Source organism: Pteropus medius, unplaced genomic scaffold (assembly GCF_902729225.1).
Source record: "Pteropus medius unplaced genomic scaffold, Ma_sr-lr_union100, whole genome shotgun sequence".
Lineage (NCBI taxonomy): Eukaryota > Metazoa > Chordata > Mammalia > Chiroptera > Pteropodidae > Pteropus > Pteropus medius.
The window spans coordinates 5,713,775-5,733,233 of record NW_024342647.1 but is presented as its reverse complement, the minus strand read 5'-3'; the positions used below and the strand labels follow the sequence as shown (position 1 = coordinate 5,733,233).

The following is a 19,459-nucleotide window of genomic DNA, read 5'->3' as shown; positions in this document are numbered from 1 at the left end:
GCATAGCACTGCTCTAAACAATGATTTCAAACCATTCTTTAGAATTAATCCTATTGTGTAAAGTCCCGTCTGCATTTTGCTGGGGAGTTGACAGAAGTGGAAGATAAGATAATTTATTCATAAAGAAAACTTTTTTTTTTTTGCCTTAGAATCTTACAGCATGTTCTATTTTAGTACTCTCCACTTATGGCGATTAAGTCTATGCTTAAATTAATTTGCCCAAGTAATTTCTGGTAATTTTTTCTGAGTGGTAGAAATAGAGATTTTCATTTCCGATCTGAAGCCGTCGAAACACCTATAGTTCTACCGACTTTAGGGAATGGAGATGAAGACATAATTCCCAAATGGCAAAATTCCTTAAAAAAACATGCAGGCATGTATTGCTAGGAGGCTGGGAGTTCTGGAGACACACAGACAATGCTCAAGGCGCCTATCTCTCATTATCCTTTGTGTCATCTTGTGCCAGCTGGCTAACTTCTTTTGAGTCTCAGTTCTTAGATCTGTAGAATGGTCGTATTTGATCTTATCTGCAAGGGCTGTTGGGAGGATTAAATGAGATAATGAACGACAGTGCCTGGCACATGAAAGGGCTCGGCCCATTGGTTGTGATTGTCATTGCTGTCGTGCAGCTGGAACGGTTTTTCCAAACCCCACAGACTTTGCACCACCGTAGGCAGCACTGTGCCTTTGTAAGAACACCGGGGTATAGAATACTGTGGCCCCTCATTGCAGACCTGAGGCACCCCATCCTACTTCTGGGCCTTTGTTTTCCTATTTGTCCAATGAAGTAACATGGCTATATTTCAGAATGTGACCTGTGGGTCAGGAATTTCATAATGTGCTCATAGGTTTCAGGGTCGAGAATGGGTAGATTTCGGGGTCAAATAAATTTTAGAAACTAGTTATTAAAGTGAAATAGAGTTTTTTTGAAACAAGACTTCTCAAAGGCCTGCAAATTCCTCTATGAAACATTTGTCACCTAGAGCGGAATAGAGATGGTTACAGTCTCCACATTGATTTGACCATAAAATCTCTTTTTAATGAACCCCTTGTGAGGCTAGCTCCCCAGGGAACCCACTTCGATGGATCCTACCATGCTCATCATTTCTCCCATTTGTACAGTGAAGGGCTGTGCCAGTCACCAGCTCGTACCTTCGGCAGGCTGCAGACAGCAGCCCGCTCCCATGGTGCACTGTTCCCGCAGGGAAGACACCAGGCTCTCCAGCTCCTCCAGTCTGCTCAGAAGCTCCTTGATGTCAGGAGCAGCGGCACAGCCACAGGCACGGCGGGGGATGTTGATGCGGTGTGTGAAGACGATCTGGTTCTCCCCATCCACGGTGTGCTCCTGGAAGCTTTCGCTGGGCTCCGATGGTGGGGCCAGGTCTTTCTCCCCACTGGCTGACTCCAGATCCACTGAGCACTGGGACCCCACAGGCAGCTTGATGTTGTAGACGTGGTTAAACACCACTGGCTGGTTTTCCTCTGGCAGGGTGACATTCACCCCACTCTGTCGCTTGTGCCGAATGACTTTCTTGAGGACCCCACCTTCAGAAGGGAGAGTGAGCAAAGCTAGGCAGATGCCTGCCAACAGCCGAGTCACAGCCCTCATGGTGGAGGTGAGTGGGCTGGATATTTCTGGGCTTCTAGGATCCTCGGTATCTCACTCTCAGGCAGAATTGGGGATTTGGGAGCCCAGAGTTGAAACCAAGTCAGTTGTTATTGATCTTCTTGATGGAATTCTCTTCTATTAGTAAAGAAAACCAACAGGCTTATTAATATTTACTAATTGAATCTATCGAATATCTGAAATTCCGAGTGAATTTTTATTTTATGTCTCCTATGTTTGAAACTCTACTGATATTCCTTCAATATTCACTAGAGTGTAGCTATGCAATCATCTCTAAAGGAGTAACAGGATTAGATATAGAGGCTGGAGGAGCATATGCTATTGTGAAGCAGTTCTTACTCTGCTAAGTTGTCTTAGTCATCCGTGGTATGGCTGTTCACCTGAGTGGGATATGAAGTAGCAGAGGGAAGGGGTATTGTCAAAGGTGGTTGTGATATTACTGAGTAAAGACGAGAAGACATGATTAATCTTTAGGTGGTTATAATATTAATTAAAATATGCCTTGGAAGCATGTGAGAAAAATCTATATTACTTATGGTACTAAGTAATTTATAGTCCTCTTTAGTTAATTAGGAATAATTTGAATATAGTTCAAGACAATAATTGAGAGCTATTTGGTTTTCAATCAGTCATTTCACAAATTGACATTTTCTTATGTCCATGCTGTTCTTACACTTGGACTTTCTAAGTTGGCTATTTATGTCAACTAGATGTGGTGTTTAGATTGCTTATCCTATAAGAGGGTTTCTAACTTTTTTTTTTCCAGGAAGATCTTATTCCAATGATAGAATGCATGAACATCATCTCCTCCATGACGACAGAAAGTCTTTGCAAAACCTAGAGAGGGATTGTGGCAGGGAAAATTGAACCAAGAAGTATTTCTGTAAGATCGAGAAGGGGTCTGGGACTTAGGATATATTGGCTGTGCATTTAATCGAGAACTATCCATACCACATCCTAATTATATTCATATTTGATATTTTACCAACTATCCATTGTAATATCTACTTAGGCCTTTTATCCTCTAGTTAGGCAAAAAACAAAATAAAACAAAACAAAAAAACACACAAACACCAAAAACTAAGACAAAAAGAGAAACAATAAACTTCTTCTGAGTATGCTTTCTCATTCAAATTAGTTTCCTAAAAAAGAATTTGTGGATCTGTGATGTGGGCAAGCCTGCTGAATGAAAATTATTATGAAGAAGAGAACTTGGCAAACTCGCCTCTCTTAAACCAGTGTAGCCCATCTGATTTGTTTACTGGACACCCATTTACTGATTGCATACTCTATTGCCGTTGCTTTAACTTTTTTTGCCTTCCACAAAATCCTTCCTTCCCACCCTCTCCCCATCAATTCTGTGTGTGTGTGTTTTTTTGTTTTGTTTTGTTTTTTAATGAGAAAAGGCCATGGGCCAAGTTCGAAATGCTTTTGGACTATTACCCAGCACTTTTGTGTGTGCTGCTAAATGGCTTACATTTCCATCTAAAAGGCCACTAGAGTTGCTGGTTGAGACTCTAAGCAATGAGTCTAGGGTAATAATGACTGGAGTATGGGTCGAATGAGGATTTTTCACTGTGCATGTAAGAGACGTGCATTGGCACAGCCAAATGCTGCATTGTTTAGAGGAAAGAAATGAGATTCTTGAGGGCTGTGTATTTCCTGTTGGCTCATGGTGGTCTGAGGGCAAGTGGATGTTTTTGTACTTTGGGAAAGACCTACTATAGCTTCTATAAGGTATAAAATGCCTCCGTTTTGGAATTAGACACACCTGGGTTCAAATGCCACTGACTAGCTCTGTGACTCGGGCACACCATTTATCCTCTCTAAACCAGAACTTTATTTGTAAAATGATGGTCAAAATCCTTCCTCTGGGAATTATTAGCCAACATGCTGTCAGGCCCATAGTAGGCACACATTAAAACTCAGATGCAATTCTGTTGCACTCCTAGGAAAAAAGCCTAGCCCAAGTCCAGAACAACAGCTTCCTTTTGCTTAAGCTTGTCTTCCTCACTGAATCCTGTCTTAAATTCAGCAGTGACTCGAATCTAGATTAAAGAAGTGCTATAGAAATCACTTATGGGAGAGGTAGCAAATCTTATGAAGATAAATGTATTAGAACTGGAAATATTTACGCCAAAGAGGCAAAAGATAGGAAGCAAAGAATAATCTTTAAGAATGTAAAATATTCTCATTCAGACAACTGTCTGGTTAATGTCCTCTTTGAGGACAGACCTAGGGAAAATGACTGCAGACTGCGGTTTGTGATATTTAGGTTAGACACAAAGGATCATGTTTTGACAGCAGGGCTTTTCGAATTTGATAATGAATAACTTATTCTATAGGGACTCTGTAAAAAGCACAAGCAGATTCTTATCTTTATATGAAGTGATAAAGCAATGCAAAGTCTGGAAAATATCTTGTAGGAGGAAGGAGCATTGACCTGTGTGTGTTCATCCTGTCGGTGAGAAAGCCAAGGTTGAGAGAGACAGGATCGAGATCAATAAATCCTGGGGAAGCAGGAGCTGGTTTGTCCCTGGTGGTCCTGATGGACAGAAAAAGCACCAATGTGTGTGGGTGTCGGAGATGCAGAGGAGAGTTGGTAAGAGAAGGAAAATTTCAGCACAAGAGAATTTTTTCTCTAGTTGGAACTATCCAATTAAAAGGGCTTCTTTGAGAATGTAGCAAGCTCCAAGGTGCTGGAATAGTGGTGAAGCGATACAATGGTGTTGAAGAGCACAGGTTTATAGACACACATTGTCTTGGTTTTGAGTCACTGTCCCACCACTTCTTCTTCCTTGAGGGAGGTCATACCTACTACCGCAAGCCAGAATCATGTTGTCAATAAAATGTGATATGAGTGTCTGCACAGGACTGTTGTGAAAAGTGTATGAGATAGTGTGTGTAATGGGAATGGTATAGTCTTTGGCAGCAGCAGGAGCCCAAAAAAGGGAAGCTTTGTAGTAAACAATATGAATTTCACTTAATATTTTTTCCAGGATTTTCTTCCGCTTAACTCTTGAAAACTACCTTGGCATACGCAAGTCTGTTTTTTAAAGCAAGGATGAGAGTTCTGCAGTAAAGTGGAGACTTCTCTCAGAGTTCCCAGGCAAATATGTCTTGGGAGATCTCTCAGTCTCTCTCTGTCTCTCTGTCTCTGTCTCTGTCTCTCTCTCCATTTTCCTACCTACCTATATTTTATGGTGAAATTAAAGAATCTGGTGAGTCAATGTTCACAAAGAAAGGCAACAGAAAGAGCCTTTGGACTGGCTTAATACATAGATTGTTGGGGTTTACGTATCCAGGACAAAGTGGCTATTTCAAGGCCATGCATGTTGCCTTGCTCTGCACCCTGTCTCAGCATGTATGCTGAATGCACAAAAATTCACATGTGGACCAGACTTTGCTTTCTATCTTTATCAAAATAAAATTTTAGAGCCAATGAATTGCTGTGAATTGTTTTTATGAGACTCTTTAGGTATCTCCTTTCCCATTAACTTATCAAAATATAATTAATCTAGAGAAAAAAGTCTACCATAAAGATTTCCCGAGAGAGAAGAGGTAGAAAACTTTGAATTCATTGCTCTAGAGCTGGCTGTCTAAAGTTATCCACTAGCCACAAGTGGTTTATTAAAATTAAAATGAATTAAAATTAAATATAATTAAAAATTTCATCCTCGGTTGTACTACTCACAATTTCAAGTGCTTAATAGTGACATGGCTAGTGTTTATATGACCAGACAGAGCAGATAAAGAACATTTCCATCATTGCAGGAAGATTATTGAATAGTAGTGGCTTAGAAGGCTGCTTCATGATATTAAGTCCATGGTACAAATGAGGGAACTGAGTCAAGAAGGTCAAAGAGAGTCTATAAGAAAGTTATATTGTTAAGTCTCTCATCTAACGAAAATGGGCGAATACCTCAGGCACAGATGCTAGGAAACTAGGGAGTTCTTTTCAGTAACTCACCTAAACACCAGCAAATATTTATGTGCATCATAATTTTCATATCTTGCATGTTCGAAAACCTCCAGGTATAAAGGAGGAATGGTCTTTATGACCAGTGTCCTCTTCTGAGCTGAAGGAACATCCGCCTTGCCCCAGCTCAGCATCCTTTTCCCCCACCCTATCCTTGGCATAGGAAATTGTTTCTTATTTCTCTCTCTGTACAACTTAGAGCCTCAAGTTCTTCACAAGATTTTTCTCCTCAAATCAAATCAAAAATAAGCTGCTCCGGAAACCACTTTGGTGACACCTAACACCATGCTCTGCCTCACCCTTCTCTTGGGAGCTGGTAAAACTTGTCAAAGATAACTCATGATTCTCCTTCTTCTGTTGACTCTGCACTACTCTGGTCTAGAGTTTTTGAAGGAATTCAGTCCATTTCCTTCGGCAGTCTAATCAATTCTGTCGATGAAGCAGCTGGATGTGGGAGAAACAGCCTGGTCCTTGGAGACAAATAGACCTGTGTTAGAATCTAACTTTTCCACTTAGTAGTTGCTACCTATGGACATTCACTCTCCTCCGCTGAGTCTCGTTTATACATATGTCTATCACAGTGTTGTAGGATGATGAAATAAAATGAGAAGATGCATATTAAACTACTAGCAGAGTGCCTGACACATAGTAGGTGCTTAATAGATGGTCACTGTATTGTTACAGAAGTAACAATAATAATGCTGGTCAATCAGAGAAAAGATCAGAAAGGAAATTGTGCATCTAGAAGGGATGGGAGAATCAGGGAGATGCATCATGACTATAATAATAATCTAATAGGTATAAAAAGGATTGACCGACCTAAGTCTATCAATGTTCAAAATGGAGGGAGGCTACATTCTTTAGAAGTGCTCAAGAAAGACACCTCTAAGGAGATGGTATCTAAGATGGATCTGAAGAATGGGTGGGATTCTAAAGAGTGGATGGATACAACTGTAGGAGGTGGTAGAATTTGAAGCCTACAGAAGACTAGCAAGATGGAACAGCATGAGAAAAGGCAATGTAGTTAGAATGCATGGGAAGAAGGTGAGAGTAAGAACAGCAACTTCCCTTTGTGGCTGCCTGAGGTAGGCAAAGGTAGAGTAACACGTATGGATACTGAAGATTGACTTCTACTTGGGTAGAAAGTACATCGAGGAGGGTGGGAAGGAGAGAGCAAACGAAGTTGGTAGAACCGTAGTGAGGAGGGGATTAAGGGCGGGTGTGAAAAGCAGTTACTGAGCCCAGTAAGCATCACTGTATCTCTCTAAGGCTAGGTGTCTAAGTGCTCACAGTGTCATCTGCTGCGAAACACATAGGCTTCTGTATTTAGTCTCTTGGTCTCCAAATACCTGGCACATTTGTGGCATGTATTCTCTATAAAAAAAAAAAAATTAAAACAATGGTCCTAAAGGCTTTATTTCTTTGGAGGAGGGAGTGGGTTAAAATATTAGGACTTCATTACTGATGAAAGGTAAGTCTTAATTCTTATTTCAATTATTTTGGTATTAGATATCACCAGTACAGGATGATTCTCCAGATTTTGGTATTAGAGATTTTTATTCAGAACGTTACTCTGAAGTAACATTCCATTTAGGGCAGGGAAACCATAGTCAATATCATGGCAGCTATGTCCCAAGGGCTTTTTGGTTAATAATAATACTTTAAGTGCCTCTTGGCTTATTATCAAATCTTTCTCTTTTGCTTTTCCCCAGTAGAGCTATTTAGTAGCTAATCTTTTGGAAAGAGCATGGAATAAACCAAGAGTTATTTTTAAGCACCGCAACACAGGACAATGACCATTGCTAGTTGAAGGAATCAACAATCTTCAGATTTTTCCTTAGTCACAGTTGGAGAATAAACAATTTCATTTTTAGATAAAGATAAGGATTTCAGCTGGCTGGAGTCATATTTCAGAATTAGTTACTTGTGACTTTATTTTTAGTAGCTCAAAGTGTATATTTATCTTGTTGACTGAGGCGTGTACGTGAAATATCCTAAGTTTGGGGGAACAAGAAGGATTCTCACTGCTTAGCAATTCACATGAATTTCTTTCCACATCATTTTGGCAACCCATGAGACAGCTCACACCAAGAGAATTTTATTGTGCACAGTCAATTAAGCACGGGGTTGCTTACATGGGCGTTCTTAAAGGTTCTAGGAATTCCTCACCCCTTGTCCTTCCCAACATTCATAAATTCCTTCTTATAATGTGTCAAGAAGAGACAGGAGCCAGGAAAGAGCCTTAAGTGTGGATTTTTTTTTCCAAGGACATCTGATTTTTATAGCTGAGTGAGTCCAGCACAACCTGGGTCTTAAAAGAATTGAAAAAACTCTGATTGCCAAACCAAAGCCCTTCCAAGCCCTAAGTGTTTGAATTCCAGCACCGAAAAGCATTTATCCATCTAGGTAGCACAGTGGCTTAACTGCTGCCCAGTAAGGATGCTAGTGGAGCCAACAATCATCTCAGAACAGATTTATTTTAAAAATCATTCATTCTTGCATTCAACAGAGATGAGTTCAGTGAGTGCTAAGACCAGACTATGGGATAACCTAAGGCATAGCAAGATATTCCAGAGACCAATGATGGATAGTAGTTGCCCTTAATGAGTCCAGTAAATGAAACAGACACGTAAATAGATATTTATAGAGAAGAATGATAAATGTTACAATTGACAAATACCCAAGCAGACTTTGTGCGCTGTTTGAGAATATCTGCTCTAGAATCAATCAAATACTATCAGATCCTGGTTCTGCCATTTGCTTTTAGTTTGAACCATATGGAATTGTCATTTTTATAGGTAAAAATGGTTGGATAGGGGCAACTTTATATGGCTCCATCTAGTAGCTATGACCTTAGATATATAACGTTGCCTTTCTGAACCTCAATTTTCTTGTTTGTAAAATGGCAATAATAATATCAACCCTACAATGAAATTCTTTCAACTGCAAGTAGGAGAAAATGAGATAATACATAGAAATGCTTAAGATAGTGCCTAACAAGAGGGCGATCTCAGTAACTGGTGTGTTACTGAGTTGTTATTGTGTGAGGATTTGTGTCTTTTGTTTGGAGAAGGCAGTTATTGAAGGCAAGTCTCTGAAGATGAAGAATTCATACGAGAATTATGGGGGTGGCCCTGCCTGTTCAATGTTGCTTCCAGGGAAGCATATAATTTTTCGTTTTTCAGCTTGTCAATTGACAAGGATACTCTGAAATCCTTAAGAGAGTAAGGAGGCTGCGGCTACAGTCCTGGTTTTCCTTCTAGCCTATCTATTCTAATTCGGTAGCAAGAAAATCAAGTCCATGGGCCTGGGGTGGAGTTCTTTTCTGGGACGTTAGTACCCTGGCCAAGAGGCAGGGCTGCTACTGGATCGGTTGTCCATGCTGCTCAGCCAGGCCTTTCTCCAGAACAGGCTGCCTGTGGTTTAGTCTTCCAAGACATTGCTCCTGACGGGAAATGTTTGGCTCAGCTTTTCAGCACTTTCCATAGACACAGACAGATACCAGATTATAGAATCAAAATCAGACTCGAGCAGGGCTTAGAATCAACTATAGAGTCCAAGAGTGGCAAATCTGTGGCACCCACACACAGGTCTCTAGCGTACGTGGCAGATATTGATAATCCATACCAACACACTTCTATGGAGCCTCCCTTCAGTACTGGTATGAGTACATCACTCCGAGCAGCCATATCTGATTCCTCAGAGATAGTACATGACATGAAAGAGAAGAGCGTAACGGAAACGACCAGAGAGGGCCACCAGCGAATTAGTGGTAAAGCTGATATTAAACTCATAGGTCCTGCCTCTTGATCAAGACATTTGATTATCTCTTTTCTCAGATCACTGGGAGGGCTTCAAAATTAAATGCATAGGAAAGACTTCTAGTAATTCCTAGTCCGAGGTCAATGTAATGATCCCAGAGAGAAATACGAACAATGGGATCTCAGAGACCATCTGTATTAAGAGATTTTCCAGATTTCTTGGTCCCATGTGTTTCTTCATTTTTTCTATTCATGCATGCATGCATCCATCTAACTATTGATCTTTTCAGTACATCTTTATTAAATACCGACCATGTGTCAAGCCCAGAGTTAAGTATGAGGGATATAACAACAGTAAAGATAGGCATGTTCGCTATGATCATAGAACTTGTAATTTCCTCCTGAAAACTCACAAAATGCAATTGATTTTAAACCCATGTACTGTGGATTTAATATTTGTGATGTTCTTAAGTGTCACTGTAGATCGAGAACATAGTACACACTCTCAAGCCAGTAGCAAGAGTAAAAATCCTAAGATCTTTTCAAAAGCTACTTATTTTTTACTTATTATGTGCTGCACGACGAGTTGGGTGCTGAGGAGACTAGGTAGAGTGAGAACCTACCTGTGTTTCCAGAAATCTTAGAAACTAGAAGAACATACATAAGCAAGTTTCAGAAGCAGCACTGGTTTGAATGACCAGAGCCTGTGCTAAACATTTTAAATACTTAATTTCAAATTCTCAAAAAATGATTTAAGGCAGTATCTTTATTCTCATTTTGCAGAGGTGGAAACTGAGGCATAGAATAATTAAGTGTCTAGTGCAAGTTCAGGTATCTATTAAGTAGTAGGGTTGGGATTTGAATGCGGGTCTGAGTCCAGAGTAAATGCTCTGAACCATCATGTTATATATAGCCTTCTGAGCTAAATTGCTAGGAGAAGGAGTTATGCTTCAGGACCAGAGCCAAGCTCTGTCTATACAACTTCCAAACACCTGCCTTAAAGGAAAATACTATTGGTGCCCTAGAATTAGGGCCTTAAGGTACCAGACATCCTGTGAGTGCTGTGGCAATGAAGCATGCTGTCACATCTCAGTTATCATTGGGAGAGGATTCCAGATAACTTGAAGCCTCTTCAGAAGCTCTTTTGCCATCTCTGAGTGGACAAATCGATCTGCCCTTTAAGATAAAGCTCAAAAAATCTATTATTAGAAGTTTTCTAGGTTAACTTTTTTCTCTCTTCTGAATTCTCTGAGTATTTGATTTGATATTATTTCCATCATATATTATTCTAAAAATGATTTTGGGTGGCTTTATTGTAGATGTGTATCTTGCTCTTTTAGAGCATTAAGCAAATTCTCAGTTGTATTTAGGTTAGATTACAAGCAGTTGGTGTGCATACAGTTAGTCCTCACATCGTTAGAATGCAGTTAGATTATTTGTAGGCTATAAACTCTATGAAGGCAGGGACTATAGCTGAGTCATTCATCTCTTAATACCCAACTAAGCACTGTGTCTAGAATGTGGTAAATGTACAATATACTGATATTCAAATAAAGTAAAGCTGAATATATTTCTTGATTTAAACTTAACATGCAGCAAGTGTTCATATTCATGAAATCAATGAATGAACAAATATTCTTATTTTCCTGATGGCTGTAATTTAATTAGTTTTCCTGTGATCTTTTCTAAGGCAAGATGTATCGAGGAATTCATCTAATGAACTAATTCCTGGAATCAGTTCATTTTTATTCCTTCAGCTATTCAGTGACTACGTACTATGTGCCAGATACCACACTAAGCACAGGGGTTACAAGAGTGGCCAAGATAGACCAGGCTCGTTCCCGTGAGATTCTAGTCAACATCCCAAACGTTCTTGATTGCCCAATACTGTCTGCTTTGAGACAAGCATTCCATATGACCAAAGTAAACTTGAGTGAATATTTGGTAGGACGTAGAATTGACCAGGCCTATGATATCCTCAGTGTGAAACTCTGATTTTTGTGTGAAGGACGCATCCTGGATTATTTGTCAGTAATTCAATTTCACTGTAGTATTTGTTGTTTGTTAAATTCGGGTCAACTCTCTCTCCTTTTGTAGTTTGGCTATTTATTAGTTATTTTTAAGCTCCTAGAAACTTGAAGCTCTCAGGGGGCCATGTTCAATCAATACATAGAAAAGCTAAAAAATGAACCTGAGTCACAGTTCTGCCAACTACTCGGGTGACCTTGGGCAAGTCACATCCACTCTCCTGTAAAATAAGCAAGTGTGTGTGGCTCCGATTCTAGAGTCTCTTTGGTTCTAGTTACCTATGGTCCATTGCTAATTCAGTAATATTTCTACCAAACTTAATCTTGGATTTTCTTTTAGATTCAAGTCAAATGGCCAACATTATATACGAAAACTCCCAGATGCAGAGTGTTTTTTTCTCGAGTTGTGGGTAGCATTTATTATTAATATTCTCCCATCCTCCAAACAGAAGTTTCATTACCAACAAATTAAGCCCACAAATCTTAATCCATAAAATATTTCCATCCAGCACAATAATGAGATTCATATTTGTGGTTTAGTTATACCTAAGAAAAGCTTGGATGAAATATGACTAGATCCATTGATATGTTCAGACCACAAACTGCCCCGGTAGGGTCTGGTTTCAATTTTTGAAATAAAAATTCTGCAGAGCACTTGCTTTCCCTCTTCTATTTCTTGCCTAGACAGAAAAGAAGAGAAAAAGTGGTATGACCAAGTGGCAACAATATAGGTTCCTATAAAATTTAGGAAAATTGTTTCACAAATAGATTCAAATTCATTGTTTCCCAATGGAACAATGGCCTCCTCTGTTTTGGCCTTCATCCAGAATTTGAAGAAATCTAGTTGATCCTTCCACAAGTACTGGAAAGCAGGTTGTTAAACTTTTGAGCCATGGTTAAAAATTAAAGAGATTTATCTAAGGACAGGTTATAGATGGACTCATCACTCAACTCTAGACAAGAGATTTTCTGAAAATGGCTATGACAGGGTGGCCTTTGTGAAGCCGTTATCAGGCACCTAATGTCAAAGATGTAGCCTCAAAAAGACTTTGAAAACACTTAAGGAGGGGAGGCATTGTGATGGAAAAGAGAGACCATGGCCTTTGGAGCCAGGAAGACATGCCATCAAATTCTGCTTACTGCTGGGGAGCCTTTGGCAAAGTCCTATAACTTTTCTCAACTACGAGTTTTTCAACTGTAAATACAGATCTTTGCAGAGTTGTTGGAGACATTGAATGTGATAATAGTGTTATAAATGGCTGGAATAATAATAAATGCTACCCACATGATAGTATCTATTTTCCTTTTCTCTTTCGTCCTTCCCTATTAGGAAGTTCTACAACATTGAACATATTAACAAATAGACAATAATGTTGTAGAGGTTCATGTATTTGTTAAGAGGTTAAATTGGTTTGGGATGGCAATTAAGTTTTAGTTTATGGGTTAACTTCATTGAGCTGATATGGCTGCTTGGAACTACAATCAAAGATGTTTGGACTCAAGGGCAAAACACACTGTGATGGATTAGCAATGTTTACCATGGGTACCGGAATGAGGGGAGAATGTTGATACATATGCCAAATATTTGGCATAGCAAGAATAGATAGCTTTAACAAGTTTTTTGAACCCAGTGGGCTGATATTCAGATGAATGGAATGCTGCCTGGGTCAAAGGAAGCCAGATGGAGTCAACGACAATTATAAATGCCTATAGGGATCAAATTCAATAAAGTTCGATACATTCTGGTAACAGTTGACCCCCGAAATGAAAATATGCCTCTAAGACTGGGAGCAGGAAACTGGACTCTTGGAAAACAGACTGCTCCAGTAATTGATTTGTGTGATCCTGGGCAAGATAGATACACTTTCATCATCTACTCTCTCTTTCTCATGGGGCTATTTAAATGCTACAATAAACTAACGATGACTGAATATATCTGTGCCAGGAATTGCTTTACATGTGTTATGTGGACTATCTTACTGAATCCTCTCTCAGACCTCTGAGGTAGCTACCTTTATTTTTCTCAATTTACAGATGAGGAGACTGAGGCTCACACAGCTCAAGGGCACACAACTGAAAGAAGGAGCAGGAATTTAATTCAGGTGGACTGACTCCTGAGTCAGAGACCTCATTCCTAACAGTCAGTTTTGCTGCTGTCATTTAATGATGTCCAATGGTGGTTTTTGTGTGACTAAGTTAAAAGGACTAACTTTGAGAGGACTCAGAATAAACAATGGTCATGGAAGACTTTTACAACTTACAGAGAGAGCAGGAGAAGCTGCATGTGAGCCTGAAATATAGAATTTCTAACCCTTGACTTTGGTTTAACTTTTGAAATTTAAGCAGCATTTTCTAAAGTATAATCTACAACATGTTGATGAGTATTAATGCAAGGAAAAAAATTCTCTAATTAAACATGCTTGAAAAATGCTATTTAAACCATATGTTATTTTAAGCCAAACAAATTACACAGCTTTCTTTACTTCAGGGTTTTTCAGGGTCTTTGACGTGCTCATGTTCACTGGAAATCTCCCAGAAGGGAAGAGTTTTTATAGTGTTTCCTTAACTTACTTGATTATTTTCTGTTTGAAGTACATTCCTGGATTACATTTGAGGGCACACAATGAGGGATGTGCAGATTTGGAACAACTCCTAGACCCTTTCTCTTTTCATTTCCTTACATCTTAGATGGGAGTAATGACATACCTGTGACCAGTCTGTGACAAGTGTAAACCTCCAGGATGAAGGCTCTTTAGCAATTTAAACTAAGAGTGAGGTGAATGGTTTAATACTTATCCCATCCCTGACACTTTACAGATGCCATTTAATTGTGACACCAACCTTTTGAGTTAGGAAGCATTGTTCACATGTTAAGAGAAATGAATGCTTGAGAAGTTTAAATAAGTTGCCCAGTCAGTAGTCATTTGGCTCAGAATTAAGAAACCAGTCTTAGAATTCTAAATCCAGTGCTCTCTCTGCTGAACCAAATTATCTTTTGAAGCAAGATTCATTGTTCAGTTTAAAGAACTAATATTCATGCAATAAATACCAGAGGGAGATTCAACATCATCGATCTAAGTAGTGTGCTGGATTCCTCAAATGGGACCTCTTGAAAGGATGGTGTTGGGGAATTGGGGTTCATGTGTCTATTTAAGTTTTTAACTTAAGGGGAGGCACAAAGATGAATGCACTATAGTATCTATGTCTTGAGCAAATTTTTAAAGCCTCTGGAAATAGCTTACTCTCCTTGAGTTTGGCCCGGGGAGAAAGTGAGTAAGTGAGAAGAAGATAAAGTGAGAAGTAGCAGACAAGGGAGCTTAAAAATCTCTCCTTTCTGGAAAATTGGGCCTCATGCTATATACTATCTAAAAAAAAAAGGTCTGGATTCCAAGAAATTAGTCAAGATATGATAGCATTTCAGAAGGTCTAGACACTACAACTTTTATTTTTGAAAGAATGGATTTACATGAATAAACAAACAAATAAATAAAGGGGGAAAAATCCCTTCCAGGCAGGATCATTTAACTAAACATATGGCCAGACAGTCAAGAAATTTAGTTCAAGAGAGATCAAAGTCAGAGGTAGCGAGGGGCAAAGTGGGGTGAATCTTACAAATGAATAACTCTTCTATTATTCTTCTAAGCTTCCTTTAAGTATAGAATTTAGCATATGTTTTTGGAGGGGGACTTGCTAGATGAGTCTTTATTTCTGTTTCAATCTCTTTGTATACATAAGTATAATAATATTCAACTTGCTAGTTTGTGGTGGTTGGAAATTATGTATATAAATTTAGCACACTGAATGTCAGGAGTCAGTAAAATTTTTCTTAAGTGGCCAGATAGTAAATGTTAGTTTTTTGATTAGATGGTCTCTGTCACAACTCAATTTTACTATTGTAGAGAGAGTAGCCATAGACATGACATAAATAAATGAGCATGACTGTGTTCCAATAAAACTTTACTTACAAAATTAGGCAGCTACTCAATAGTTTGCCAACATCTGCTAGAATATGGTAGTTAGTTAACAAATGATAACTAATATTATAAAACCAAATGTAGATTAAATTGGACAGGGAAGAAACTAACACTCTGCTGAGAGCCTATTATATACCTATGTTGTGCCAAGACTTATGCTAGATGCTTTTGTTATACATGCTATCATTTATCTTGTCATTTGTCATGGCAACCTGGTGATATAGGCATTATTATGCTTATTTAGAAGGCAAATTGATACTCAGGGACATTCAGTGACTGGCCTAAAAGGCAGAGCCAGCTTTTGGACCTTGATTTGTGACTCTAAAATATGTGCTCTTAACTACTATACCAGCTTGACTCATCATCAAGCAATTTCCTGCAGTTTATATAAGGTGAAAGCTTAAATTAGCGCCGCTCAATAAAATGAGAGAGCAGAGCCCAAGCAGACCCCTTCACCTTCCATTTCCTAGATCTTCAGCAGCAATCTGGTGGCTGTCCACGTGTAAGCTCTGAAATATTTGACCTCCGTCTTTCTCCCAGAGCCTCTGGCAGGAGCTCAAGTTTTATACATTCCTTTTGGAGAATGCTTAAGCCAAGGTGTACTGTTTGCAAATACTTATTAGCTTCTAGGCAGATGTTGGCAAGTTTCTGTTGGCCTGAGATGGGGTTCCAGAGTCTGCTGAAGCTGGCTGTGCTCACTGATCATCTTAGCCAAAAAGAGTTGTTAATTAGGGTGACATCCTGCATATCTTTCTTCTAGAGCTAGGTTTTCCTGCTCTGGGCATGCCTGTTTTGGCCTAAGTGGTTTGTTTGGCTTATTACCATAGGTCTAGCTGAGGGAGGGAAATTTACAGTCTTTTTAAAATCTGTGAAACCTTGTGTTCCAGTGCAGAATTTACCAGACTGTATTCCAACATGTTTTCAGGTAGAAGTCTTATGGGGAAGCGTATTTGTGGTCAAATAAGTTTGGGGACACTGGATTAAACAAAGCTGAATAGACTGACTGCTATAGAGTTTCTCAGGATCATGTACTCTTCAACCCAAATTTCCCATTGGCTTCTAATCACATTCAGAATAAAATCTGAACTCCTAGCCACTACCTACAGAATTCATTTCCTCGTTTCACTCAGATCTCTGCTCGAATGTTATCTGCATGCCCCACCCTTTCTAAAAGAGGACCCTTTACACCACCAGCCATTGTCTATTCCCTTACCATGTTCTATATTTCTTCTTAGCAAATATCTACCTGAAATTGTACAATGCATTTATTTGATTCCTTTTTATTGTCCACCTTCTTCCACCATAATGTAAGTTCTGTGAATAAAAAGATCTTATATATCTTGTTTTCCATTGTACCTCCAGCCTCTAGAACTATGTATCAAATGGACATATGAGCTATGAATTTCGAAGAACGGGACACAGTATCAAGTGTTCCTCAAACTCTTTTGGCTGCAAGACCCTTTTCTAGATGTATCTCATGAGAATGCTGTCCCACAGGGCACACTTTTGGGAACTATTTGTCTAATGGAGTTTTATTTCCAAGAATCATTTCAACAATGACGATGACAATAAAACATTAATATTGAGCGCCAGCTTCTCTGCTAAGCAACACACTTGCACTACATCATTTAATCATCACAATAACTTTATGAAGTTGGTGCTGCTATTTTGGCTTCAATAAGGATGAGGAAAATGAGACTTGGAGAAGTTAAGTAAATTGGCCAAGATCACGTAACAAGCAAATAGCAAGCTCTTAAACTCAGAACTTTCTGATGCCAAAACCATACTTTCAACCATTATCTAATCCTTCCCTTGGGCTGTGAATTTCTCCATGTCCTATGATAGAGCCTTCTTCCTTCTTGCCTCCTTCTAGTTGTAGACTGATCTTTGTTATAGCCTCCAGATTTTGCTATCTCCTGTGACTCAGCTTCAAATCCCCAGACAAGCCTCCTCTGTCCTTGGTACTGGTTTTTTAAAATCCCAGGCAGTGCATGCTTTGATTCTGGGGGCCACCTCTGAAAGCAAGGACATTCCTTCAAGTCTGCGTCCTGAGGCAGTTTCCTGTCCCAGGACTGGGCTGGCTTCCTCCTGTCACATGTTATGATATCACTCTGCATAGCTGAGAGCCTAGAGGGCAAAGCATGTAAACAACTTCAAGATCTGGCTTTTCTGAATAAACTCTGGTAAGGAAGAAGAAGTCTGGGACATAGCAAGGACTGCTGTATGTTGTTGAAAATTAATTTGATTCTAGTTATACTGGATTACAGTTAAACCAGATATAAATTCTCCTTTCAAGAAATTCGTTGGCAGGAAGAGCAGACAGGCAATTCCAGAATGATACAGTGATGGCAGAAAAACACATGGGGCAAAACGGGTTGACAATAAAGGGGCATCTCATCTACCTAGAAGAGGTGGTTCCTGAATTGAATTTTGACAGAAACATATAAGTAGGTGAAAAACATAGGGAAGGGAATTCTAGGAAACAGAACGACATTTGGAAGGCCACACAAAGCATGAAATGGTTGGTGCGAACATGAATTATAGCTGAAGTACAAGGTGTGTTGAAGGACCAGTAGCCAGATCACGGAAAATATTGAACACCAGGCTGGGGATTTGAATTTTTCCTGCGGCCAGAAGAGAACCATTTGGAAATCTTTAGGCCTAGGCATGTTGACTTCTGCAAATCGCGGTTGAGGGATAGCTTGAAAAGGAAAGCTGGTGGGATGGGGACCAAAAGGGAAACTTTTGGAGTGGTCCATCTTTGAGATGCTGCAGCCTAAACTAGTGTGATGATGGGGGGATGAAGAGGCAGTCAACCGGCTTACTTGTCAAGGCAGGAGAGCCCACAATATTGGGTGTATGGTAGAGTAGTAAGGAACAGGTGGAAAGGGAGAAGGAATTAATCCTAGGTTTCATTATACATGCTAGAAGAGAAATAGTTTGGGAAGGTGTTCAATGGATGAGATTCAGTTTTAGTCACATTGGATGTCTTGCTTTTGAATGAAATACATTTGAAGTCCTTGACTTAGAAGTTTGAACCCTACGGTGATATTCAAAAGGGATCATGGCTCACCAATAAATAATGACATCTAATGCAAAACACCTGGCTCTACCTTATAAATGGATGGAAAGATAAAATAAGATGTCATCTACTTTAGTAACTGCCATCATTATTGATTGCTCATCAACAGAAGTATAGGTGTGTTGGATAACTTGTCATTGATAGAAAGTTGTTGGAGGTCAGTGACACTGGAGTGTTGGAAGTAGTGGCAGGCAGACTGTAAGATGGTATCCAATGAATAGCCTCCTGCTATTCATATCCTGTGTAATCTCCTCTCCTTGAGTGTGGGATGGCCTAGTGGCTTGCTTTTAACCAACAGAACATGACAAAGGTAATGAGATGTCACTTGTACTATTAAGCTATACAAGATTGTGATGCCTTTCTTGCTTGTAGGCTCTCTAGCTCTCTTGCCTGGCTTTGATGAAGTAAATGGTCATGCTGGAGAGGCCCATGTAGAAGGAAGTGAGGATGGCCTTGGGCCAACAGCCAGCAAGGAACTGAAGCCCTTAATCCAACAACCCTCAAGGAAGTAAATCCAGCCAATGACCACATGAGCGAGCTGGGAAGCCAATTATTCCTCACTGAGCCTTCAGATGAGACTGCAACCCTGGCTGAACTTGTGATTGTAGCCTCATGAGAGACCAGGAAGTGGAACATCCATCTAAGCTGTGCATGGAAGCCTGATGTACAGAAATTATAGATCATAAATGTGTGTTGTTTGAATCTACCACATTCTATAGTTATTAGTTAAGCAGCAACAGATAACTAATACAGAGGACTCCTCGGCTCATTCCACGTGTACCAAAGCTGTTCAAAAAATAAAACTCTGAGTTTTTCTTTTTTAAAACAATGCATTAACTCTGATATATTTTATATTCTCTCTGGCTTCCAAGAGCAAGAGTCAAAAGATCGAAGATTCAGTCTTGACCTTGTTGCTAACTGGAATGAAATGTTAGAAAGACTGTTCCCTTCTCTAAGTCTCAATGTCATCATGTTTAAAATGAAAGGAATTAAACAAGGCAACAATTTA

At 39.5% G+C, this 19,459-nt stretch overlaps 1 protein-coding gene across 11 annotated transcripts in view; it reads right to left on the bottom strand.

The window, feature by feature from the left end:
* The window catches only part of TNC (tenascin C), an 86,095-nt gene that overhangs the window by 59,389 nt on the left and 7,247 nt on the right, over positions 1 to 19,459 (bottom strand). For all 11 annotated transcript variants that reach the window (XM_039866774.1, XM_039866773.1, XM_039866771.1 and 8 more), the window contains exon 2: positions 1,153 to 1,744. In XM_039866774.1, coding sequence (XP_039722708.1) covers positions 1,153 to 1,609 — 457 coding nt within the window. In that variant the 5' untranslated portion in view covers positions 1,610 to 1,744. The remainder of the gene's footprint in view (positions 1 to 1,152; positions 1,745 to 19,459) is intronic.